The sequence below is a fragment of the Malania oleifera genome, chromosome 12 (genome assembly GCF_029873635.1).
Source record: "Malania oleifera isolate guangnan ecotype guangnan chromosome 12, ASM2987363v1, whole genome shotgun sequence".
Lineage (NCBI taxonomy): Eukaryota > Viridiplantae > Streptophyta > Magnoliopsida > Santalales > Ximeniaceae > Malania > Malania oleifera.
In genome coordinates this window covers 63,654,774-63,682,025 of record NC_080428.1, presented here as the reverse complement: position 1 = coordinate 63,682,025, position 27,252 = coordinate 63,654,774, and the positions used below count along the sequence as shown (strand labels likewise).

At 34.9% G+C, this 27,252-nt stretch overlaps 2 protein-coding genes across 4 annotated transcripts; one reads left to right on the top strand and one right to left on the bottom strand.

Annotated features, from left to right (window-relative positions):
* Positions 1-483: 483 nt before the first annotated feature.
* On the bottom strand, positions 484-11,971 carry LOC131145070 (uncharacterized). 3 transcript variants are annotated; one of them, XM_058094125.1, is made up of 6 exons: positions 11,674-11,971; positions 11,495-11,567; positions 7,729-7,780; positions 7,566-7,635; positions 6,373-6,479; positions 484-678 (listed from the first exon to the last, which is right to left on the bottom strand). In XM_058094125.1, exons 1-5 carry the CDS (start codon positions 11,764-11,766, stop codon positions 6,393-6,395), a joined length of 375 nt encoding a protein of 124 aa, XP_057950108.1. In that variant the 5' UTR covers positions 11,767-11,971; the 3' UTR covers positions 484-678; positions 6,373-6,392. The 3 variants fall into 3 exon arrangements, with proteins under 3 accessions (XP_057950108.1, XP_057950109.1, XP_057950107.1); XM_058094126.1 differs by having other exon boundaries at positions 11,495-11,561; positions 11,674-11,963; XM_058094124.1 differs by lacking the exon at positions 484-678 and having other exon boundaries at positions 6,033-7,635; positions 11,495-11,561; positions 11,674-11,926.
* Positions 11,972-25,281: 13,310 nt separating this feature from the next.
* On the top strand, positions 25,282-26,662 carry LOC131145083 (probable xyloglucan endotransglucosylase/hydrolase protein 23). The gene is made up of 3 exons (XM_058094152.1): positions 25,282-25,682; positions 25,786-25,979; positions 26,104-26,662. Exons 1-3 carry the CDS (start codon positions 25,386-25,388, stop codon positions 26,504-26,506), a joined length of 894 nt encoding a protein of 297 aa, XP_057950135.1. The 5' UTR covers positions 25,282-25,385; the 3' UTR covers positions 26,507-26,662.
* Positions 26,663-27,252: the final 590 nt, after the last annotated feature.

Sequence of the window (27,252 nt, the reverse complement as noted above, 5' to 3'; positions counted from 1 at the left end):
AGAACTGTAGGGAGACTTCGTTTGTCATCTCAAGAGGGTTTCATGGAGAATCGCCATGGAATGTCTACCGCTCGGTACCCAAGGACGGGTTGTGATGTTCGAAGTATGTCAATGGTTCCCCATGATGGTGTAATGAGGTGTTTCGGCAGACAACAGAGTGGATCGTCAGTTGTGAGATTTGTTGAATACTATGCAGAGGGCTTTGGTGATAGAAAACCTGCAACAACGTTTGTATTTACTATTGTGGGAAGGCCTTGTACGAAGCCTAGGGCGAAGTCTTAGATTGTTGCATCTACAACTGAATTGGGGTTGATGATAGAAGTCGAAGCTGTCATATGCAAGTTCACGCAGAGTTGCTTTGTAACCACCTTAAAATTTATATTTTATTTTTTTCCTTTCTTCGTATTATATATACATTAACTATTCTGATATCCTCTGCTATTAAACTTAGGCCTATATACAATATTCATACCTACGCAGTGGAAACATAAACCATACATCCATACATACTATACAATACCAGAGTTCAATACATTCAAACCATAGTCATATAAAACAACTCCCTCCAGTATCACCTATCCCAAAAATACAAAACTCCGTCACAAACTCACCTTAAAACCAGGGTTATCAAGAAATCTCTTTATCTTCGAGCCTGATCTGCTCGCCTAGTTGGATCACCTAAAAAATATTAAAGTAATGGGATGAGTCAACGCTCAGTAATATGAAATATGCTATTACTAGTGTGTGGCAAATGAGTTACAATACTATGAAAATCTATTACTATATAATCAAGTATCACTGAATCTGTAAATACAATACCAGTAATATAAACCATCACCTTTTTCCTGTTGCTTAACATATATGTATTTTAGGTTTCTACTCAAAATACTTCTAATATATATAAGTATATTTTCTGTCTCTGTAAATCTGTATATACATAATAATAACTGAAAACTTCTTTGTGGATAACTGTATGTCATGATTTAACCCCTCATGATAGGATTATGCGGCTCGTAGGTGGGATCTATCTTGGTTGGCCGACCAGGATAAACCACTATACTCCATCAGTCCGATTAGCCCTCCTCAACCCATATATGATGGGGAGCCTATCCACTCGTGGACTCTATATGATTGATTTATATACCACGTATTATCTGAATAGGTGGTTGCACTCTATACTATATGTAACTACGGTACCGTACTCTGTAAACTGTAATTGTAACGACCCGAAAATAATGGTATTTAAATAATAAAGAGGGAGGGAAATGGAATCAGTAACAGAAGGAGGCAGCCGACTTCGTCGACGAATGCTTTGGGTTCATCGACGACATTGCATTTTGGAGGTGATAATTCCAAGAAAATTTCCCAAGCCTCGTCGACAAACATAGGGGTTTCGTCGACGAGGTTTTTTTAGGATTTCGTGGACGAGAAGATACCGAGAGAGGACTTTGAAAAGTCTGGAATTCATCAATGAGGATGCAGGTTCATTGACGAACTTTCTACAAGACTCGTCGACGAGGTGACGTGGCTTATCGACGAATCCCGCAGTATAAATAGTGTTTAAACTCAGTTTTTACCCAGAATTTCAGCACATACTCTCTCTCTCTTCTCTCCTACGGCCTCTCCCTCTTCTCTCTTCGATTCCGGCCCCGTCATTCGCCAGAACGATAATCTGAGGCCACCATGACGCTCCTGGCGAAGTTCTCTTCAAGTCTACTGGGGCGGATCGTCAGTGGGATCAAGTTGAATTTCTTTCTAGAATCAGGATAAGACCTTTTAGTCAATTTTTGGCCTTCTGTCAGTTGTAGGAAATGATGTAAGTAAAGAAATATTGATATTTTGTTCCGGCGAATGTTATTTTCAGGGTGTTGAGTGGAGAGCCCTGCAGGGGTAGGACTAGTATACGATAAGAGCTTTTAATAGTCAGGTAAGGAAAATATGCTATGCTAGGCAAATTTAGTATGATTTTCAGTATAGTATATATATTAATACCAGATTATTATTCACAGCAGACATTAATACAGTTTTACAGTTTATCCATTATGTATAATATGTTTTAAATTACTGTGTGGCTTGAAAATATAAATAAAGTACAGAGACATGCTTTACAGTTTTTTTTAGAGATATGTTTTATAAAATATAGAGACAGTGAATATATTTTACAGCAATTACAGAAATACCATGATTATACAGTTTTATAGTACCATGACATACAGATTTACAGTTAATTATATAAACACAGTTGATATAGATACAGTTTTCTACAACGTCATGATTTATACAGTTATTACAAAATCATGGTAAAATAGATAGTTGTATATAGAAATGTATTATATAGTATCAGACCCTGTTGGACCGTTACAGTTTACAGAGCACGGTACTGTAGCTACATACAGTATATAGAGTGCAACCACTTATTCAGATAATACGTGGTATAAAGGTCGATCGTATAGAGCTCACGAGTGGACAGACTCCCCATCAGATATGGGTTGAGAATGGCCGATTAGACCTTTAGAGTATAGTGATTTATTCCTGGTTGGCCAGCCAGGGTAGATCCCCCCTATGGGCCGCACAACCTTATCATGAGGGGTTAAATCATGATACACAGTTATCCATAGGGAAGTTTTCAGTTATTACTATGTTTATACAGATTTACAGAGATAGAAAATATATATATATATTAGAAGTATTTTGAGTAGAAACCTAAAGTACATATATGATAAACAGCCGGGAAAAGGTGTTGGTTTATATTACTGGTATTATTTTTACAGATTCTGTAATACATGATTATATAGTTATAGATTTTCACAGTATTGTAGTTCAATTGTCACATACTAGCAATAGCATATTTCGTCTTACTGAGCGTTGACTCACTCCATGACTTTAACATTTTTCAGGTAATCCAGGTAGGCGAGCAAACCAGGCTCGCAGATAGAGGGGCATCAGTATTGCCCTGATAATAGAGTGAGTATTTTTGGGAGTATTTTGCATAGCCCTAGCCAGTTGAGGGTATTTTTTGGGAAACAGTCATATATGTATATTTTGGGAAACATTTTAGCACTCTGGTATTTTATATAATTATATATGGTTATGTTCATTTGATTTTCGCTTCTTGCTACTTAGGTTGATGGTTGGGTTTAATTCAGTTTGGTATCAGAGTATTATAAATGTTATAGTGTATATAAAAAAAAACCTAGTTAAATAGCAAGTTGTTACAGTAATGGTCCAACAGGGTCTGATACTATATAATACATTTCTGTATATAATTATCTGTTTTACCATGATTCCGTAATAATTGTATTAACCATGACGCTATGATAAACTGTATCTGTATCAACTGTATTTCTGAAATGAACTGTAAAACTGTATGTCATGGTACTGTAAACTGTATAATCATGGTATTCTGTAATTGCTATAAAACATATTCACTGTCTGTATATTCTGTAAAACATATCTCTGAAAAATACTGTAAAACATATTTCTATACTATATCCATATTCTTAAGTCACATAGTAATTTAAAACATATTATTCATAATTGATAAACTGTATAAAGTTCTGCTGTCAATATTAATCTAGTAAAAATATACATTTCATATTGAAAATCATTTTAAAACTGTCTAGTATAGCATATTTCCCTGAACTATTTTCTGTTAAAGATCCCCTACTATGATGGGTCCTACACCCGCAGGGTTCTCCACTCAACACCTTGAAAATCAAATATCTCAGAACGAAACATCATTATTTCTACGTCTATTGCATTTCCTACAACTACTGAAAAACCAAATTTTAACAAAAGACCTTACCCTGAATCTAGGATGAAATACAACTTCGTCCCTCCGACGATCTGCTCCAGCAGACTTGGAGAGAACTTCCCTAGGAGCGTCGTGGTGGCCTCAGATCGTCGATCCGGCGACTAATAGGGCCGAAATCGAAGAGAGAGAAGGGAGAGGTCGTAGGAAAGAGAAAATGAGAGAATTTCGTTGAAAATTATGCATTTAATTCAGATTTAGGCTATTTATACTGTGGGATTTGTTGACGAACCACGTCACCTTGTCGACGAGTCCTGTAGAAGGTTCGTTGGCAAACCTGCACCCTCGTTGACGAATTTCAGACTTTCCAAAAATCCTTTCTCAGTATCTTCTCGTTGACGAGATGAGACCTCATCGACGAGATCCTGAAGAACCCTCGTTGACGAAACCCTTGTGTTTATCGACGAGGTTTGGAAAATTTCTTGGGATTATCACATTCAAAATGCAACGTCGTTGATGAACGCTTCGTCTGCTGCCTCCTTTTGTTCCTGTTTCTATTTCTCTCCATCTTTATTATTTAAATACCATTATTCTTCGAGTCGTTACATGCTTGGACTTGGTGTTTGTCTCCAGTTGTTAGATAGGAGGCAGTCCTAACCTAATGTCTCAAGTTCAAGGTGGAGCAGCGAGTTCATATTTTCGGTTTCTCTTAAGGGGCGTATGTTCGCCTAGGTGGAGATTGTTGTGAAATATGACTTACATTATAAAGGAAAGCATGAAGGAAATCAGGGTGTAGCAATGCAGCAAGGCAAACTGTCAACGATTTCCTTGTAACCGTTGACAGTTTAGGGGCAATGTTCTATTTTGCCTAAGACCATTGATGGTTTAACTTATGATGCCCAATGCAGATTTCAAATTTTGAATAAATGGACGTTAATACGGTTGAATTCCGGGGGAAAACCTCCAAGGAGGCTTATATATACATAGTATACGTTGTATATGGTGAGTCAAGTGTGGTTAAAAGTATTATTGAGGGGATTTTTGTATTGTTATTGTAATTTGAACAAGAAGATAATGAATCCTTACCATTTGCTCCCATGGATGTAGGCATCGCCGAGTCACGTAATTCGTGGTGTCATTGTTATTGTTATTACTTTATTTACTTGTTGTGGTTGTGAAATTATTCTATATTCACCATTTAGATTGCTACATTGCGTATTTGATTTTTTACACAAATATATATATTCTGCTGTGCATATTTGGAGGTTTTACACAACTACACTGTTACCTGGGCAAATTTGATTTGGACAAAATATTCTATACCAAGGCACTCTTTTATTTGCTGGTTAGGCATTCAAGATAGGCTATCTACAATTGATAAGCCATGACATGGAAGAAAGTAAATAATCCTATTTGCAGATTGTGTGATTCTGCTATTGAAACTAGAAGCTACTTTTTCTTTAATTGCAATGTCACCCAACAAATCTATAATAGAATTTGTTTTGAATTCAAGGTGCAAAGGATATTAAGTGGATTGGAGCATAAATCTAGATTGGTTATCTGGACTTGGAAAACCTTTTTTTTTATTTTTAAAAAAGATGTTAGATTGGCAGGTCTGCTGCAGTTTACCATATCTGGAAAGTGAGTAATACAGTAATGTTTAAGGATGCTAATGCTAATTTGGAGCAGACTTCTCAGCAAGCTTTCAAAGATGTAAAAACAAGATGCCTAAATTTGTAAGGTTTTGATTTCATAGGCTAATTTCAACTGGTTTGGTTACTTTGCCATTTTCTCTTGTACTTATTTGTACATTCCCAAAATTTTAGTAATATATGCCATTTATTCTCTAACCAAACCAACACCCCCACAACCCCCCCCCCCCCCCAAAAAAAAAAAAGAAATGAAAGAAAAAAAGTCACCCATGTTTATGATATTCCATCCAACATAAAATAGAATAAAAATATATATTCTTCTAGGCTTCCTTTGAAACTTGAAAAATATTAAGAGGAGAAAAATACAAGAGTCAATTTTTTCATGTTCAATTATCAAGGGGAAAATTAAAAAAAAAGCCATACCAAACAAAAATCTAGTTTTAGACATCATTAACATTTGATTTTTCTTAATTTTTACTCATAGTGGAACAATTTTTAATAGCATTTGTTATAGAGAAAAAATAAAATGGAAAACAAATTTCATTCTTATTTTTCTTTCCTCTCCTTTCCCTAAACAAAATCCTCAATCCGAAAAAACCACCAGTGAAATAGAATAGAAATAGACACTCTTTCAATGAATTCCTTGTATATTGCATATCATGGATTTACAAAAATTCTTGCACAGTAATAAAGTGTCCACTAAGCTGGAAAATCCTTTTTCTATATGCATGCGTGTGTTGATAGAAGATAAACATGAGGAAAACCACAGAACATCAGTTAAAAGGATTGCTTAAGACTAGCTTCTTCCAGAGATGATGTAGTAACACTTCCCTCGTGTATACAACTGAAATTTTCTTAACTATGATAAAATGTGTAATAGAAACAGAACAATCCTAAAAGCATAATACCAAGGGTGACTATTATATGCAAATGAACAAAAAAAGTCACAACGAAGATATTTCTGTACACCTGAATTCACTTGGTTAGATTTATGATTCTTCCTTCACAAAGTAACTTTGGGGCAAGCAGAACTCTTCCTCTTGATTCAAGAATTCTGTCTCCTCGTGATCTGGTTTCTGAAATTTACCAAAACATCAGCAGGGCACCCATTAGTGTTAAAAGAGGATAAACATTTACAACTGGTTTGGCGCATGAGAATAGAATGAAATCGAGTGGAATGGAATTGAATTGAATTTATGATGTGATTTCTTCAACTTCCCCATTCAAATTTTCATACCATTCTATTTCCATCCCATTCTATTTTGGAAACCAAACATAACATTTAACCAATATGATACAGTGGAAAATTAAGCAATACACTTTCAAAACTAACGAGCATTGGAGCATGAGCAATCAATTGAAATAACATAGACAGTATTCTCTATGCTCAAGTGGTAAAACTAGATGAAACATTCAAAACAATCTGATGCAGAGGAAAAAGAAGTAATACACACTATTTTTCATAAATGAAAACACTTGCACACAATCTCTTTACTAGCTATTTTAGTCTTCATATGACAAATCGACAACCTTATAATCGAATCAATTTTCATTATTTCACCAGTTCATTTGGCATTCTTCCTACATTACCAGGTCACAATGTCTTATAATCAATGAACCACAGCCACAACTAGGTTTTACTAAATGTACTCATTTTCCATCATGTTTTTTATTACCCTTTCCAGCTATGAATTGCAATATTCATATATCAGCTATACTAAACAAATTATTGATCACCTAATATTGCAAGTTTGCAATGGCATGAGAGTGCACACACACATACATACCCAAAATTATGCAATACCACATATAATATACCCAAAAAATTTGGATGCAGTTCCCGCCGTACCAGGAGATTATAAGTTCATATTTTTATGAAATGAGAAATTAACTTTAAGAACTCTGTGATCAAATGTAGTTGCCACCAAGTTAATAGGGACATTCATCAAATAAATGGGAATCGAGTCTGCTTTAATTAGCATGGGAAAAGAATCTGCTGTACTCTTAATAACAATCAGCAAGCCATGCTGCTTTTCTGAGCATTTCATGTCAAATCAAATACTTCCCACTTCATTGGTGATTATGGTGGTGTCTCCATGGTTCACCACAACTACAAGTCTACAAGCGACGACAATAACACATGATTTAGTGTAATTACATACCAGCATTTCCAAGTTGTAGAATCGATCCAGCAACTGCAAAACCTCATCAGGAGAGAAGTGCCGATCAAAGCTGTCACAAGAAGTAAATATGTAACAATATTTAAGGTTTTATTTAACTTGGTGAAACTGGTGGTAAAAGACAAAAGCAAAAGACAAAGTAAACCTTCTACGCAAAAATTCCATTAGACCATAAAGCACAAAGTGGCGATGTATACCTGCAGGTAAACAAATTTTTGATTAACTCTCCTTGCCAATGAAAGATATCAACATTCATTTTAGAGACTTTAGTGCTTACAATTGCTCCATATGTCAAGATTTGAGCAATGAGATAATCCATGTATTAATGTAAATTGATAATTGGCGGTTCCTGTATGAAATTGGACTTGGACAAAAGGAAACAAAGGCTCATGTTGTTTTTACCAGCATTAAGCCACAGCAGAGTTCTTGTTGACAACATTTAATGGAACATCTCAACTAGTGACTTCTTTGATGCAAGACATTAATATTGTTCTAGTGGGTAAAAACTCATAAATGCAATCAGGGCCAATTTGTTATGAAGCAAATACGACCTATAAAACTAACATACATAATCATATGTATGTATCAATCAATTTCTCAAAACTGCTTTTGGCAATCAGGACCAATTTGTTATGAAGCAAATATGACCTATAAAACTAACATACATAATCATATGTATGTATCAATCAATTTCTCAATACTGCTTTTGAATACTAAATACCTTATGGAAGACCATTTCCATGCCACATCATTTCTATGCAAATTAGAAGAATACATCCCATATCACTGGAGCACAATAAAGATGTGTACAGTGCAGATGGAGCATTTTACGGCTTGACATGAAAAGGAAACAAATTAGGAAGACTATATAACATCTTTTCACTTTATTTTTTTTCCAATTTAATTCAATTTGTAGTACAGAAACTTCAACATGGCTAGTAATCTTTGAAATTTGTTAACACTTAAAATAACAAACTCTATTTAACCAGTATGTCACCATGTTTTTCTCATTCAACTAATTTCCATATAAAAGAAATTTGCAGATTAATATTGCATTCTTCAAATGAATTTTTTTTCTTCCATTTATGATGAGTTATAGTTTAATTAAAAAGTGATTTTGAGTTCCAACTGGCCAATATTTCACCTTAATTAACCACTTTCTTCTTACATTTGCAAACAATTTCAAACAAGATAATAGGATAATATTCCGATAAGGGGGTGAGAAAGTAATCCATCACATGCCAATTACAGAGCATTTTCACATGCTACATCAATCCATGTTTGGAAAGATAGATCCACATATTCTTCAACATACATTTGATTCAACACTACTGCATGAAATGAAATATCCTTAAGATATGCCATATATTGCAATATTAGATTGATGCCCACCAGTTAAACTGGCATTTAAGCCACTGTTCTATACATGACACGCAATATGCAATTGCTCTTAAATTACCAACCACAAAAACAATGTTATTTGACTTATTTATTTTTTACTATTTGTTTCATTGTTAGATGCATAGAGTTTTACCTTTTCTTTTTCTTTTTAATAGTTAAATTCTTTTATTTATCAATAGGTCCTTTGACAAGAAGCTACCCTTGTCTGATTGGAGAATTTAATTTGGTTGGGTTTGTAACAAAATTTGGTTTGGCTTAGTTTAATTACATGAACAAATCAAACCAAATCACAAATTGTATTATGTGTAGATGTAATATATTTTTATCACATATAAAGTTTACAAATAATATTTTTGCCCTCTAGTCCTATATAATTTCTTTTTGCAAACACTATTTTTTTCACCAACTGAAGCCAAACCAAAGTCCTTAGTTTAGTAAGATTTGAAACACAATTTGGATTGGTTCAGTTTGATTATTTCAACCAAAAAAAGATAAAAAACAAATTACAAATTTTATATTTTTATTATGTATAAAATACATAAATAATATTTTTGCTGCCTGTTTCTGTATAAGTTTTTGTTTTTTTTAATCTACTTCATATTTTTGCACAAGCTGAAACCAAGCCAAATCAAATAACAAAATTCTGGTTTGATTTCTACATAAATTTGATTTGGCCTAGTTTTGTTGGGCAAAAAACTGCAAGCAAATAGACAACACCCTAGAGCAATTAGGTAAAGGAGAGAGGGAATCTGCTCCTCTAATATGGACAGAGAGGGGACTGCTGCTACAGAGAATGGAAACTTTGTCTTTTCTGTAGTGGAAAGAACTATTGTATTTACACCATGACTGAGAGAGAGAGAGAGAGAGGAGGCCTTTTAAGGCTCTCTTGTACGGGCTCTTTGGTCACTGCAATTTATCGCTCTTACCAAAACACATTGTTGACTGGAGATAGGGCAACAGATGCAACATACACAAATCTTATGCACATCACATGACATATACATCATGAGCCAGAAACTTTTTGATTCAAGGGAAGCATTGCTCCAACAGAAATTTGGGGGGATGGGGATATTGTTCATATTAAGACATAAGGTCCTTTTTCACAATTCCCTGATAACATACTGGAAACTTTGTGTCAAAAGGCCCAGTTTTTTAAAAAATTCATTTTATTCTATTGGGAATTTTCAAATGCAAAAGAAAAAAAAAAAACCACACATTTTATTTGGAATAATGTTACCCATTATAATTCTTGCTAGAACAAATTCCCCTAGATTCAAAAGCCACCAAAAGTTGCACTGTCAATCCAAAAATTGTTTTAAAACAAAAATAATAGAACGAAGTAACCAAAATGTGGCTTATAAATTGGCTTTAAAATGCAAAAACAAACTAAACAAAATCTAAAATTCATGCCTTCAACATTTAAAACCTAAAAACGAGATGACATAAAAAATGCATCTCATGTGTTACAGTGGCATTTTGGTCCTTTAATGCATTATTCTTAGGACTGGTAATTGGGTTAAGCTACCAGAAAGCCAGTCTATTCAGCCTGAAACATTATGAGCTTGGACAAAAATATGACCCCAAGCTCAAGCATGGGCAAAGCATTATATGAATATGTTTTATACGTGTGTAATATATTTACAAAAGCTGTTTTAATAAATAAAGCTCAGACAATTAATAATCTAGTTAACATCTTAATTCAAATTCTCGATATCATTGGTTCTCTTCTCTGACATATCTAATATGTACTTTTAAATTAAGCTTGAGATAGGTTTTTACTCAATTATACGCCCATTATATTGTTAATTTTGAGCAGCTCAAACTCGGCCTGAATTCATTCATGAACAATGAGTGATCTTGAGTTTGATCTTTTCTTATTTGGGCTGAGTTTGAACAAAATTGTCTAAAATCAGCCTGCACCATTAACAGGCATAATTAGCCTCACATGAAAGCAATTTCCAGTCAGACATGGTGTGGCATTATGCAATTTCCAGCAAAATTTTGAATCTGGGAAGGACATTGCTAAAATATCTATCATTAACGGAGGGCATTGTTCTAACTAAAACTTTCCAATTCCTCAATAAGATAAGAGAGGCTTCTTGTCAAATATCCTTTCCTTTTTTTGAATGTGCTCACATAAACAAATTCACACATTCAAGCCTGTATATCTATTCATACCTACTATTATAAAACGAAAGCTGAGGCAGTTTCAAAAAAAAAAGCTGACGCAGATTTCCTTCTACCTTTCTCCCCATATTATTCTATAAAGTCCTTATCCCACAAATTCAATACTATTTTTTTTTTTTTAAATAATGAATAAATTTGTGAATAAAAAATCAATAAGTAAACATGCGAATACATAAGAATATATATACATAAATATACAAGACATTGAAGAATCCGCGAGTTCACACGGGAAACAAATAACAAGGAGTAGAAGAAATGGAGACTCTATGTGCAACAAACGCACACAAACAAAAATGAAATTCTACTGTAACCGACAAACTTACCTCGTAATTTGATTGGAGGATAAATTTCAAGGGCTTCCAACAATCTAAGCTCCAATTCAACCTGCGACTGCTCCTAAAGCAAACAGAAAGCGTGAAAACCCGATAAAATGACGCAATTTTACTCTCTCACATTAAATTACAATATATATATATATATAGAGAGAGAGAGAGAGAGAGACCTTGGGGAGAGAAGAAGCTGAAGAAGGGGGAGCCTTGCATGGAGAATGCACGGACATGCCGTCCTGCTCCTCTTCCTTGCCTGCACCATTCATCTCTTATGTCGTTTCCAAATCCTTTCTCTGCCCGTTTTCTTCTTCTGCGCTTCAATGCGTTCGGCAAAAATTTGTCAAACTCATTCGATATGATAGAAAAAAAGCATTTCGTTTCGCTAGGGTTTCAGCCTTTGATCCTTGGGGTGACCCCGACCCAAGGTTTTTGTGCTGTTGGGCTTTTGGGCCAGTAAACTGAACTCACCATTTTTACAACTTCCTTTCTTCTTCGCTATGTGGGCCTACCGGTGGCCCAATTAATGACTCTTTTAGATCTCCCAAATAGTAGTATACAAAAATTATCCAAAAATCGAAAATCGGACTGAAACCGAACTGAAATCATAGATTTTCGTACGCTATTTAGTTAGAGCTACGTGATTTAAGACATCTTATTTTTTTTTTCTTTAAATAGCTTCCAATGAAGCTTCATAACAGAAATCTGATATACATTAGCATTTTTTCTTTTAACATACATATTAGACAATGTAGCAAAATAATACCAATAATATACAACTTGCAGATGCTATTTACTAACAAAAGACAACTATTTAATATTTGAATTAATGTCAATTAAGTCTACTAAATGGAAGTTTCACTATGTCTCTTCCTCCCATATTTAATTAGACAAGTCAAGGTAACTATAGAAAATTTGTTGATCATCTATTGGGACTGGGTCATGCTTTTAGTCTTAAGATGGAGACAAGTTGTGCTCACATGATTGCTTTAAAGATCATAGAATTGCTTTAAAGGTCATTTTGATTTAGATATATTGTTGCAAATTTTCTATTTTAATGGATAGGAATTTTCTTGCTTATAATTTAGTGGTTTGTTGGTTTTATGATAATAAAGGTTTCTTAATAGTGTTTTGGAACAAATTTAGAGTTCTTGCCAATGCATATTAATAAATATTGAGTATTTTTAAATTTGAAATCTAAACATGCTAAACTTTATCGTGTACTTTTCAGATAAGGTATGTTCCAAACTTTAGGAGGCACAATGACTAAGCGTAAATTGCAAATTTGAGTTTCTAATGCTTAAGTTTGGTCCATATATATATATATGCGGTTCCAATTCTGTATTCTGTATTCTTTGCATCATTGAATAAATCCTTTTAAATGGTCTATGAAGAGTTGTGGATATTTGATGGAAATATGATGTGCAAAATCAGCCAATTTAATTAAGATCAATTAATTACTGCTAATCTGACTCACTAAATCTAAGCTTCATCTACTGCTTAAGAGAGAAAATTTTTCATCCAATTCATTGGACTTGTTGCTGTCAAGAATTGAATAGTTGTTATTGAAACGTCATTCGATCATGACCACCTGAAAGGAATCAAATAAGAATGAAAACAAAACTGCTTGTCCTATGTTGGAATAATACTTTCTATCATATACTGTTTTTATTTGAAATTGAAATTATATATGGAATATATGTTAACTTAATTCATAAATTTTATTAGGAAAATAAAATTATAAGTTTTTTTTTTTTCATGAGTTTGAATTGGTTTTGTGTGCTTAGTAGAAGGTAGAACCTAAAACATGGCACCACGTACAATAAACGTCCTCTGTACTAGTATATTAAGGAGTTGCACGAGACTTATTGACTTGAAAATGTTATGTTAAAATAGAGTTAAAGGTATTATATGGTCTATAGATATAATACTTGGAAGAATATTTACATAAATAACAAGTTATTAAATGATAATTATGTGCTACTATCGGGAGGGCATTTTTCATTTAACAATTGTGACGATTCTTGATCATTAATCTTGATTTTTCAAGTTACTTAAAAATGCTTTTTGAACTAATCATTTTTTTTTTTTTTTGTAAAATAAAAGGTATAAAATAAAAAAAAAATTATACAATTTCCTTAAATATTTTAAAATAAAAGTTTTGAAACCGCTAACCACGCCCATAATTTAATCATGTATATTGATTTCTTGAAAGCAAAATATGATATCATTAAAGAGGAATACTTGAAACGGAAAAATTATATTGAGGACCTACCTTTTTATGTGTCTATACATTTATATTTTAAATATTAAACATGTGATAAATAAGTCCTATAGTCATTAACATCATACATATAAAAGGAAAATTCTTTTTTAACATGTGTAAGATTTAAGAAACGGACACATTACATGTTGTAGGTCCCGTATACAGTATTCCCTCGAATGGACTCGATCCTTCCTATAGGATTTGAAATCCTCCAACCATAAAATGTCATGTTAGTATTTAAACTCATATAAGTAAGAAACATTATTTGGATAATGTGGACTTAAAATCACTTTAACGGATCCATACATTAATATAATATCTTGTCATTAGAGAGTTCTAAATCTTACATTGAAATCATTACTAGCCTTTCTCATTTGTAAAAGGATGGACCTTTAAAAATGAACCCACTTGGATTTAAGTACAGGTCAGTAAACCCTAAAATCTAAAAATAAAATAAAATGAGCAGCACAATAGTTGGTAGAGTCAAAATAAATAAAGAGCACGTACTTAATCTTGATTTGTGCTCAAGTTTGAATAGACCCAGACATACTCATTACCCACCAATTAGGATCTACGACCCGGCGGGCGGTGCTGGGTTTTTCACTTTCTGGTAAATAAAGTGAGGCAATGTTTTTGCCAAATACATATTTGTATAATTTTATTTTATAACTTACAATGATAGATAAATTTTGCACCTTGTGCTAATAATAATATTAGATAGTTTGTAAGGAATATGATTCTTTTTATAATAATATTAAATTTAGGTTATATATATCAATATTATTTTTATTTTTATTTTCATATAAAATAAAAATAAAAATTTCTCCACCACGTGCTTACTACTAATAGCTAAGAAAGAGTTTATGCTTAAGTAGTGCTATGCCATGCATGCAATGGGTGATATGGGCTCATGTGACAGGTGTTCAATGAGTTCAACATAAACCCACCGTCTATCATTAACAAAACTCAACCAATCATAGATTTGTTACTAAAGTGGTTTAAAAATGGAAAAATATTACCCGTACTTGTGGAGTTTTTTTTTCATTTTCAATTTTATTTTTAAATAAAATATTAAAAAACAGTTTGATTGGAACAAATTTTCCCAATTTGATGCATCCCAAGTCTCGTTGCACGGTCTAGCGAGATTTTAAGAAAAACTCGTTGGTCTATCTAACAAGTTTTGAACGGCAGGGCCATTCGTGTATTAACGCGTGACACTTAAATCTCGTTGAACCATTCAGCAAGTTTTGCTCGAATTTTGAAAATCTTCTTCCTCCTTCATTTGCTCGCGAATTGCAGACCGAGCAGAGAGGAGGCGGCGTTGCAAAGCAGAGGGCATAGCTGCTGACTAAGGGCTGACGATTGGACGCTTGAGCAGGTGACCGTTGGAGAGGAGAGCCGAACGTTGCTCGTCGAATATTGGGGAGGAAGGTATAAAAGGGGGAGATGAGATATGTAACTTCTTTAACCTTATGCCCATATTATTGAATTCAAAATTGTTAGTTTGGTTGAAGGATTTGTTTGTTTGATCCAAATATTCGTTAGTGTGTTTAATAAATTAGTACATAACACATTTAATTTGCCGATTTGGAAGCATTTGTTGGAAATCGCCAATATTGAGGTTAGAGTTATTCTATTTTTGTATTTTATTTCCTTGAATTTGATATTGTGTTTCTTGTAATGTGTTTCATGCAAATGTGTATATACTTTATGTGTAATTGTTATTGTAAAAGAATTATTTTATATTGTATTGTGTGTGTGTACTTGTTATTGTAAGAAAAAAATTGTTTAATTAATATATACTGTATGTGTAATTGTTATTGAAAAAAAAAAACTGCTATTGAAAAAAAATTAAGGTATGCTGTAATTAGTATGTACTGTATTTTATACTATATTGTGTATGTGTAATTGTTATCGAAATAAAAAAAATTGTTTAATTAATATATATTATACATGTAATTGCTATTGAAAAAAAAATTGTTAATGAAAAAAATTAAGGTATGCCGTAATCGTTGAATATGAATATTTCGAATTTGAAAAAAGATTCACCTTGTATATTGTATTTAAAATTGTTATTGACAAAAAATTAATGTATGCTCTAATTTACTGTGTTAATCATTGAATATGAATATTTTTGGATTTGAAAAAAGATTCACCTTATATTTGAAAAGGGATTGGATTTGGATTTATATTGAATTTGGATATATTGAAATTTTCACACAGATATTTATTTTATACTTAATACATGCTTGTATTTTCCCTCAAAATCCATATGAATTTAAATGGTAACCATAAAATTTATGCTCCAAATATCATATTCTTAATATTGAAAAATGCTTGAGGCTTTGGGCATGTGAATGGTAAATAGATTTTTAGAGTGACATAGATGGACTTGTCATAAATTATGAATTAAAATTACAAATTTTATGACGAATAATACAATCAATGGCAGCATGTAAAAAATTAAAATCTCTATTAGCACGGAGTCATCCTAACAACAATTTATGCTAATGAACGACTTTGATTTTTTAAAAAATTAAATAATAGAGTTAATAAATTATTTTTGGAATTATCAAGTAAGAATATTGATTGAAAACAAAGTTGCCATAAATGTTAAAATTTAAGTAGTGCAGTAGTTTTACTTGTCACAGTAGTTTTACTTCTTAAAATTTCAAAGTATTTCTTTTGCAACGGTGTTGTTAGAAAACTAAATTTGATTTTTTAAATTATAATAAAATTATATTCAAACCTTGATTCTTTGAAGAAGAAGAAGAAAGCCTTGAATCTCTAAAATCTCGAAAAGAGGTGTTATGCCACGTGCTTATATATATAATTTTATTTTTCGTAGGTTTTTACTATTTCTTGAGGATCGATTAAAATGGCAGGAAACTCAAGCAGTGTTCCAGTAATGGTGTTATTGTATATGGGGGAGGAGGAGGAGGGGAGGGGGGGGGGGGGGAGGAATTATCACCGGAGTAGAAGGTGTTAGTTATTGTACTAAACCAGTTTGACCAATTCGAATTGGCTATAGGACTAAATTAATTAAATTGTATGCTAAGATAAACAAATATTTGCATATTGATCCAAACCAATATGCATTGTGGGTGATCGCAAGATACCCTATACGAGGGTTTAATGATACAGTCCTCTATGAGACTGTTCCTGTAACAGATGATTATGGTCTGCACATTGTGTTGGATGCACACTGCATAGGTCCAACATATATAACTGTGGAGTTATATGTGGAAACCATTCCTTAAATGGGTGTCGCCACACATAGGCAGACAGGTATGCCTGCCGAACATATGATTGAAGTGGAGGAAGACACTAAACAAACACATCATTATGAAATTACTATGGACGAAGGTATTGAAACATACATGAGTGCGGAGGTTGGTGGGACACTTGTTATGAATTTCAATGAAGGTGTGGGATCATCATTCGAGCCACCAACATATGAAATACTTGTTTTTCGCACAGATAAATAGGGAGGTTGGGAAGAAGTTCCCGCTGAAGGTCTAGGATCATTGTTCGCCATTGCGAACGTTGCGTTAGACGAGGGGATGAATATTACGAACGATGTTAATTTAGAAGATGAAGAAATATATGAGCAGGAAATCGGTGAAGGATTAAATGAGTTCACCGATGATATGAACCCACCCCTCGTGAAACAAATGATGCCACCTACAACGCCCAGTTTATGAACGAACCTCCAATGTATGCTCAATTTGATGTAGAAGTTGCTAATTTGTCATGTGAAGAGGAGCTTCCTATATAAGCGACTCGCTGGGATGAATTGTCCGAGCTGGGTAAGTGGATGCTATTTGGTTAAAGGATCAGTTGATCGCGACAGTGCAAATTTATCACGCTTGAACCCACCATGACTTCTATGTCATGCAGTCTAACCCAGTGTTACGAGTTGTTAAGTGTAAGGATCTTGATTGCAACTGGAGAGTACGTGCAATGTTTTAGAAGAAACACAATTTTCTCGAAATCCCCCAATATGGTGGTCCGTACACGTGTTTGAATGAACTTCTCTCATAAGACCATAACCAAATAACATCGTCCCTAATTGTTGGGGAGATAATGAATATGATAAAGGGAGATGCATCTACATTAATTGCCACGTTGAAAGAGCTCATAAATTGTCGCTTCGGCTATTTGATCTCGTATAAGAAGGTCTAGTTGGAAAACCAGAAGGCAATTGCCCAAGTCTTCGAAGATTGGGAGAAGTCATATCAAATTTTGTCGAAGTGGATGGAAGCGATGTGCGCATACAATCTTGGTACTGTAGTCAAGTGGAGGTGGACTCTTGTTCTGGGATGCGAAAACACCGTAACGTTTGTATCTTTATTTTGGTCGTTTGCAGCATCCATTCAGGGTTTTTTCATTTCCCTCTCGTTATATGTGTAGAAGGGATACATATGTACAGTAAGTACAAAGGTAAACTCCTAATTGCAACATGCCTGGATGCAAATAGGCAAATCTTTCCCTTTGCATTTGCTATTGTTCAAGAGGAAAGCCTGGACACATGAAATTGGTTTCTGTGTTGTCTTTGTTCCATCACCGATAGAGACAACATTTGCCTGATATCAGATAGACATCTAGGAATTCTTGCTACAGTGCAACAAAATCCTAATTGGCAACCACCACATGCCTACCACTGATTCTGCCTTCGATACATGGTCAACAACTTCAATACTAAAGTACAAAGTGTCAATCTAAAGCCTATGGCTGAGCAAGCGGGAAGGGAGCATCAAGTAAGAAAATTTGACAAGTGGATGGAGATGATATTTGATGAAGGCGGAGAACCAGCAAAGTCATTTTTCGAGTAGATCCCTCCTCATATGTGGACTCAGTGTCACGACGGTGGATAAAGGTATGGGAACATGACCACAAACCTTGTGGAATGTTTCAACGCCATCCTGAAAGGTGCTCGTAGACTCCTAATAACGGCTCTTGTGCAACTAACAATCTATCACATTGCAAATTATTTCAATTGCTGACGGGAGGCTACTCATAAGGCAATAGCTAGAGGGCATGCATTTACTTCAAATATATTGCTAGCGATGGAAAAAGGGAGGCTCAAGGCGACTAGACATCGAGTCATGATGTTCAATCAGTCCAATGGTACCTTTAGCATCACAATCGTGCAACAAGGGTCACATAAAGGAAACAATGTCCAAACTTTGATCATAAATGGATGCGAATACTCATGTGGGAAATGACAAGTTTTACACTTTCTCTACTATCACCTTCTCGCTGCATATGCTGAGATATGACTGAATGCTATCAAGTATGTTGAGTCATGCTGAAGCACTGTCGAGCACTATGCGACATACGTAGTCAATTTTAACCCGATTAGGTACGAGACGTATTGGCTAGCATCCTCATTGCTGACTTTGCATGCAAATCCTGCATATGCTCAGCATAGAGGTAACCCTAGAAGCTTACGTCTATGAAATGAGATGGACACAAGGGAAGGTAGGAATAAGAACATGTGCAATATATGTCATCAAGAAGGATATAACCGCACAAGGTGTCCGAGAAGGACGCAACCTAGGGATGCAGTTGGCCCTTCACATTGACTTATTATGCTCTTATAGGATTGTTACTACATATAATTTCATTTTTATATTTACTATATTTCACTGGCACCTTTTGCAGAATCGATCCAAGGCCAATTGATCGCACTGTGTTAACGATAGCTAATGAGCATAGGTCCAGCCAAGCATGGGCTGATGGTCACGCTGAGGGGGCATGCAGTTTGTGGAGTTCCAGTTTGATGTGAACGACTGCATCGTTAAATGGATCTTGTTGACCTTATAGGTTGCACTCGGTTTTGATAATGACAAATACTGATATTTGATGATTGACAAGTGCTCATGCAGGTTCAAATTAATATTCCAATAAAGGACACTTAAGGAAACAAGAAGACCGTGAAGATTTGTAACTTGTAATTGAAATTCATATTCATATCGGTCTGTAATAATATGGGTCTGTAATAGTAACTTAGGCATGTGGATGTATACTTATCACATGCACATCATGAACATAAGATATAGTGTAAGCTCAACTAAGACCATAGCAAAACCCTAGTCTCCAACACTCACACACATAGCATAAAATATATAAGTGTGTCTTAATTGTGCTCTGAATAAAACAAATCTAAGCAAGTTAAGAGGGCTCGAGCGACCAAACCTTTGGAGTACAAAACTCCTCGGGCGCCCGAACTTAGACAAAGTCAACAAGTTGACCAGCCCTTGGACGACCAAACCATAAATGCATGTATCTTCTCCAGGTGCCCGAACCCTTTGAAAAGGGACTGTTCACCAACTCGGGAAACCGAGGATTTCAATTCAAATCAGTTCCGGGTGACCGAATACAGGAGTTTAGGTACCCGAACCTAGGACCGGGCACCCGAAGTTACGTAGCTTTGCTATTGACTTTGGTTCAGGCTGTCGAACCAAGACACGGGCGACCGAATTAGCCTAGAATACTTTTATCGCTGTGTTTGTTTGGGCGACCGAACCTCGGTTCAGCCACCTGAACTGCAGCCAGTTAAAATAAATTAACTGCGGTAAAACAGGGTTATTTCGGGCTAATTGAATTTTAATCTTTTGAAACTTTTTAATAATGCCCATTATATCCCAAACGGTAATAATTTTTTACCTGGCTATAAATATGAGTCCATTTGCTCAATTAACACATGATTTAGAAAAGTGATTAGTAAAAATTTTCTCTCTCTTGAAAATCCATTTTGTGCCCTAACACTTTCAAACTTGCATCCCTTTGATAAAATCCGAGAGTGTGAGAGTTCCATCTTTATTTATGTGATTGTTGCTCTGTGCTAATACTCCCATTATTGTGTGTGCTTGAAATTCATTTTATTGGGAGCATAGCTTAGGTTTATCCCACGAATCTCTCCTTTGTAAATCTCGTGTGGGATTAAACTAAGAAAGCTTAAGATATTTGCATTTCATTGCAAGTGTCCAAGAGCTTTGTTTTTGGTGTGCAAAGAAATTTTCAAACAAGCAAGCAATCTTTTCAAACTAGCTTTGTGCTTATTTCACTGAAGAAAACCATTCTAAAACTAGTTTGATTATCTAGCTAGTATACTTGGAATATTGATGTTTTGTTGAAATATTCTGTTTAGATTCCAAGTCACTGCTTGTGTTGATTATTCTTGAGCAGCATACTGATCATATTGTGTTGAATACTCTTGAGCTTTATATTGACTATACTGTGTTAAGTATTGATAGAACAAATCTTACATCACTGAGCCTACACTATATCCATGCTATTGATGCGTATTTTATTGAGTGTATTATTTGGGTACAAATCTGCTTTACGTGAAAGTACTTATCTATTGTACCATTTGATTGTAAAATCTAAGTGTTTGCAGGCATGGCCTGAAGGGGCGGTGATCCAGCCCAGTAAGGTTTGTATGTACTGGTTGAGGTCAACCCTTGAATTGACCTGGTTTGTATAGGTGCCACTCCACCCGTTTAAGTGAGCAAGTTATAGTGGTAATCCTTGTGCTAGTTAGCCAAGGCGGGAACGTAGGCAATTGGCCGAACCTCAATAACATCTCTGTGTGTCACTTTTACTTTGGTGCTTTCTGGTGCATGTGGCGTTAAATAAATTGCTTTGATTAAATTCTGGTATATTTACTTTACTTGCACTAGATTGTCCTTAAGGTTGTGAACATACTAGTGTTAGAACATTCACCTAGGGATTAAATTTAAAAATACCTATTCACCCCCCCTCTTGGGATCACAGTAAAGCAAATAGATCCGTGATGCAGGATTATACAAGATATATCGGATTGCCCATATCCAGTTGGATTGACATTTGGTGACCGCTTTCATGGATCGATGGAGACTAGAGATGCATACGTTCCACCTACCATAACGGGTGGCAACTATCACACTCCATGATGTTGCAATTTTTTTCGGGCTGCCCATTGATGGGGGGCTCGTCACTGGTCGTACTGCTAGACCAGTAGACAGTTTTGTAGACCGTCAGGGAGGACTCGAACTGTGCTGTATATGCGAGCGTTTGTTAGGGGTCATGCCACTTGACATCGAGTTGGTGGGTGCCCGCATCCGTATGTAGTTTCTCGAGGGGCATTTTCATCAACTATGAGCAAATGTAGATGTGGATACTGTAGCATGCCACGCATGAGCCCACATTTTACGCTTAATATGTGGGATGTTGTTTCGTGACCTATTGGGGAATTTTGTGCATCTAATGTTCCTTCCACTTCTAAAGGACCTCATGTAGATTCGGTCGTACAGTTGGGGGTCCGTGACTTTGGCATGGCTGTATAAGGAGATGTGCCGCGCCGCACACTTGTTGAGGCGGGAGATATCTGGCCCACTATGCTTACTACAGGTTTGGGTCTGGGAGAGATGCCCCTCCTTAGCTTCTTCGTGCCTCAGTGTGCTAATTCCATTAAATCCTAGTTCCATTAAATCAACCCTAAATAAAATATTATTTTAATATTTTCTAAGCTCATAAATTCCAAATAAATAATTATACCCTTAAATATAGCCAATTTACTAATTTTTTTCAAATTTTACTCTTGCTTTGGAGTGGGGTCTAGAAAACCCCAATTGGAAATTTACTCCAACCAAAATGACGACGATCACGACTAGGACCCCGTGGTGGTGCCTGATCGTCGATTTAACGGTAGATTTAAGGAGAAATTAAGGATTTAGTGGAAATATATCTTTCCCCAGGAGTGGTGCCTACACTGCTCCCACAATAAATCCCCTCCAATAGAAATGTTGGTGACGGAGTTAGGAACCCAACAGTACCTTTTGTTTTTCGATCGATGCTCATTAGGTCGACGAAATTGAGGAGAGAGAGAGACGGAAACGGAGGAGTGGACAGACACAGAGAAGCTAAGAGAGATGCAGAGAGGTGGCTTTGAAGAAGATGGATTGGATTTCAAATTGAAATTCAATCCATCCAATTACATTTAATATATACTTTAACTTATATTATATAATAACCTTATATTTGTATTTATATATATCTTTATTTCAATTTTTTTCTTTTCCACACTATACCTTTTATTTGTTTAATTAGTTAATTAATTTAATTTAATAATAATAATTAATTAGTTAATAATAATTATTTTATTTTATTTTTTTCATACTATTTTTATTTGTTTATTTAATAAATTAATTTAATAATGTTTAACTAATTAATTGATTAATAATTTTAATTAATTCTTTTTTTTTTTCAGGTTATTACACTAAATATTCATTCTCATGACGATCTTAAACTTGATGCTTGCATCTTCATTTTTCTACTCTTTTAGTTCTATGGATTGTGTCAAGTTGTATATACTTTAATTCTCATGGCTTCCATGACTTTCTAACCTTCCGTGGATGCTAAATATTGTTCCTATTCACAATCTCAATGTAAATATCAAATACCAAGTGATTTGTCATTATCAAAACAAGATTGGACTCATAGAGCCAACACCTATTTTTCATAAAAGCCTATACTCTCTCATACACTCATTCCTCTGTTAAACCAAATCTCGTGAGAATTATTTGAGTGATTATGCATTGCTAGAAACTCTCATTGCATTGTTATTGTTTGATTTTCATATTGAGAGTTGAGCAAAGATTTTTTCCCCGATTTTATTTAATAAATCTATGTGTGGGAAAAATCTTATAGTTAGTGATTCTTTGCATCTTCATTGCAAGACTCATTGAACTTGTATTTTTGAATGTGCAAAAATTTCTTCACAAGCTTACTTTTGAATATATCTTTGTGCTTGAATATTAAGAAAATATTTTTAAAATATTTTGATTACACTTGATGAAAATCTTTAAAAACCTAAACTGTGATTGAGATATACATCTTACCTAGTTTCAAAGATTAGCTTGTTGATACACTCATTGTACTTGATTGAATATAGACATTACTTTGAGTGTTGATTGCACACTTAAAACACTGAGTTTATTGTTTTTACATGATTGGTGTGCATTGATTATACTACGCTGAATTGTTATATAAATCTGTTTGTGTTAGAAGTAAAAAGTTTATCTAATTGTATTCCAGGCATGGCCTAAGAGGGCATTGATCCAGCCCGTAAGGATCGATAGGGCCTTCTTCCCCCTGTAAGGAGAACTTGTAAATGTTAAAGTCAGCCCTGAGAATTTGACCTAATTATAACCGGTGCCCGCTCCATCCGTTAAGTGAGTAATAGTGGTAATTCTCGGGCTTGCGAGCTGAGGCGGGGACGTAGGTAGTATTGACAAAGTCTTGATTATATATTGTGTGTCTACTTTATAATACTGCAATTTATTTACGACACATGTACGTTATTTTCATTAGATTATGAATGTTGCGCATGATTTAATTTTTGCATATCATTATCTGCGCAATTGGTATATAATTACAAAGACCATAGGTTGTGTATTACCGATATTTGGACATACCTAGGAATAAATTTTAAAATTCTAATTCACCCCCCTCTTGGGAATACACTAATTCCAACAGAAAGTTTCCTTTATATATATATATATATATATATATATATAACTTAATAATAATAATAATAATAATATATTAGCATTATATATATATATATACACATCATTCTACTCATTTAATTAATTCGTTTTTTTTAAGAAATAACTAATTAATTAATTAATTAATATTTTTTTTTCCGAGTTACTACATTCAGGGCGTTACACCTTTTTATTCCTAACTAATCAATTTCAAGATGTTTGAGATCGTGACTATAAAAGTCTCAATAAGCTTTTATTTATTTTCAACCATGACTAATTGGAGAATTATAGCCATTTTGGGAAAATTATACAAGTAACACTCGACACGTTGTTGTGCCTATTTTTTAAAAATTTAAATATATTAGAAATATATCTTTCTTTTTACATAAATGATATTAATAAATATATGATCATATACTGTATGTTACGGATATAATTCTTGCCCGACTATTTGGAATGTATCCTAGACACTCACAATGGAAAACTTGTCCCTTTATGCGTCAAATTTTAAATACTAAATGTGTGATAAATTAATTCTTATATCTGTTAATATAAAACATATAAAAAGAAAAATTCTTAATATATTTATAATTTAAGAAGCAATTATATATAGACAGTCAAAACACAAACCCGCCCAACAAGCACAATTAAGAAAAGGCGCGCTGACCACCAGAGCCTGTGACAACCTGGATTCCTCAAAACAACTAGAACCCGGCCAGGCGGCCAGCTGTCCTGAATCAAGGTTTTAATTTCTTTGCTTTTGGATGAACGCGATCGCGAGTGGGCCATGGGCCCATGGCCCATGCCCCATGGCCCACGGCTGTGCTGGGGGCTATATCATATATGAGGGGAATGCAGCGATCGAGCAGGTGTATGTGTATGGCCTCGAGTTTGACAGCTACTTCCCATTGCTTCCATGCCAACTGTCCCCAGCTCTAAACCAATAAACCAGAAACTTCATTTTCACCTTCCTTCCCACTTCTCTCTGCACTATAAAAGCCCAAATTCCCATCCCCAGCACAACACCAACGACCTCGATCCCTCCTTCTCTGCCGTTCTCGATCTCCTTGTGCTCAGAATAATACATATGGCTTCGTCTCTGCTTTCTCCTTCACATGTTGTGAAGATGCTGCTATTCTCTCTTATGGTTACTTCTTTAATAGCACTACCCTCGTACGCAAGCAGCAATTTCTACGAGAACTTCGACATCACTTGGGGAGACGGCCGTGCTAAAATTCTCAACAACGGCGACCTCCTCACTCTTTCCCTTGACAGAGCCTCCGGCTCTGGTTTTCAATCCAAGCAGGAGTACCTCTTTGGCAAAATCGACATGCAGCTGAAGCTCGTCCCCGGCAACTCCGCCGGCACTGTTACTGCCTACTATGTAAGTAGTCCTACCTCATTGTTAAATATAATCAGCATTTTAACTAACATTTGGGAATAAAAATTAACTATATTTCAACTAATGAGTGTCTTATGCTTGACAGCTGTCCTCGCAAGGGTCTGCTCACGATGAGATTGATTTTGAATTCTTGGGGAACTTGAGCGGAGATCCCTACATTCTTCATACTAATGTTTTCAGCCAAGGCAAAGGCAATCGGGAGCAGCAATTCTATTTGTGGTTTGATCCCACTGCTGACTTTCACACCTATTCCATCCTCTGGAATCCTCAAGCCATAATGTAAGCATTTCTTTTCTTATCTAAAATATTAAATGACTCCCTAAGTGACAAACATAATTGGAAAGCTAAACCAATTCCACATACCACATTTATGTTTTTGACATTTTTACCGTCTCTATTTCAGCTTCTCTGTGGATGGCATACCTATTAGGGAATTCAAGAACATGGAATCAATGGGTGTTCCGTTCCCTAAGAACCAGCTGATGAGATTATACTCGAGCCTTTGGAATGCAGATGATTGGGCCACGAGAGGTGGGCTGGTGAAGGCAGATTGGACCCAAGCGCCCTTCACAGCCTCCTACAGGAATTACAGTGCTGATGCTTGTGTGATGTCGTCTGGAGTATCAACATGCAGTTCAACTTCTTCTAGTTCTACGAATTCATGGCTCAACGAGGAGTTGGATTATACAAGTCAAGGAAGGCTAACATGGGTTCAGCAAAATTACATGATATATAATTACTGCACGGATACAAAGCGATTTCCTCAGGGCTTCCCGGCAGAATGCACTCTCACCAACAAGTCTTAAAAGGAATACACTAGCTAATCAGTCAATTATTTCTTTTCATTTTGCCTTTTTATCAATACATTCATTCATTGATTCATTAGTTTCGCCTTTTGTATTCTTTCATCTTATTAATTGATTTGCTTTTGGAATATCCAAATACAATATTTCTTTTCATTTCATGGTGTGCAACGCAAAAATTTTGCTTCCTTTGGTCGCTATTTACTTTGGGCACCATAGAATTTATATTATTTAATAGACTAATGTTTTGTACGAATGAAATATGCTTTCAATTAGCTGCAAATATTACAAAATTATCCAACGTGATGTCAATGGCCCGAAAATGTTGAAAAGCCTTTTACAAACCGACGATAATATCCCGCTAGTCTCAAAAAACTCTCGACTTCCTATATTATCCTTGGCCTGACCGAGCCCATTACTGCCTCTATTTTATTGGGATCTATTGAAATTCCATCCCCTGATATAACATGCCCCAAAAACACAACTTTCTTCAACTAGAATTCAAATTTACTAAACTTGACATATAATTTCTTTTCCCAGAGCATCTGAATTATTAGCCTTAGGTGTGTCTCATGCTCTTCAAAATTCCTCGAGTAGACTAGTATGTCATCAATGAAAACCACAACGAACTGGTTTAAATACTGGTGAAAGATTCTATTCATCAAATTCATGAATACAGTAGGAGCATTCGTCAGATCAAATGACATAACTAGAAATTCATAATGCCCATACCTGATCCTAAAACATGT

Coding starts and splice junctions, on each gene's coding strand:
- LOC131145070 (XM_058094124.1), bottom strand. CDS start 11,766: ATGAATGGTGCAGGCAAGGAAGAGGAGCAGGACGGCATGTCCGTGCAT. Junction 11,562..11,673: donor CAGCTTCTTCTCTCCCCAAG/GTCTCTCTCTCT, acceptor CTTTAGGAGCAG/TCGCAGGTTGAATTGGAGCT. Junction 7,781..11,494: donor TCCTCCAATCAAATTACGAG/GTAAGTTTGTCG, acceptor GTTTACCTGCAG/GTATACATCGCCACTTTGTG.
- LOC131145083 (XM_058094152.1), top strand. CDS start 25,386: ATGGCTTCGTCTCTGCTTTCTCCTTCACATGTTGTGAAGATGCTGCTA. Junction 25,683..25,785: donor GCACTGTTACTGCCTACTAT/GTAAGTAGTCCT, acceptor TATGCTTGACAG/CTGTCCTCGCAAGGGTCTGC. Junction 25,980..26,103: donor TGGAATCCTCAAGCCATAAT/GTAAGCATTTCT, acceptor TCTCTATTTCAG/CTTCTCTGTGGATGGCATAC.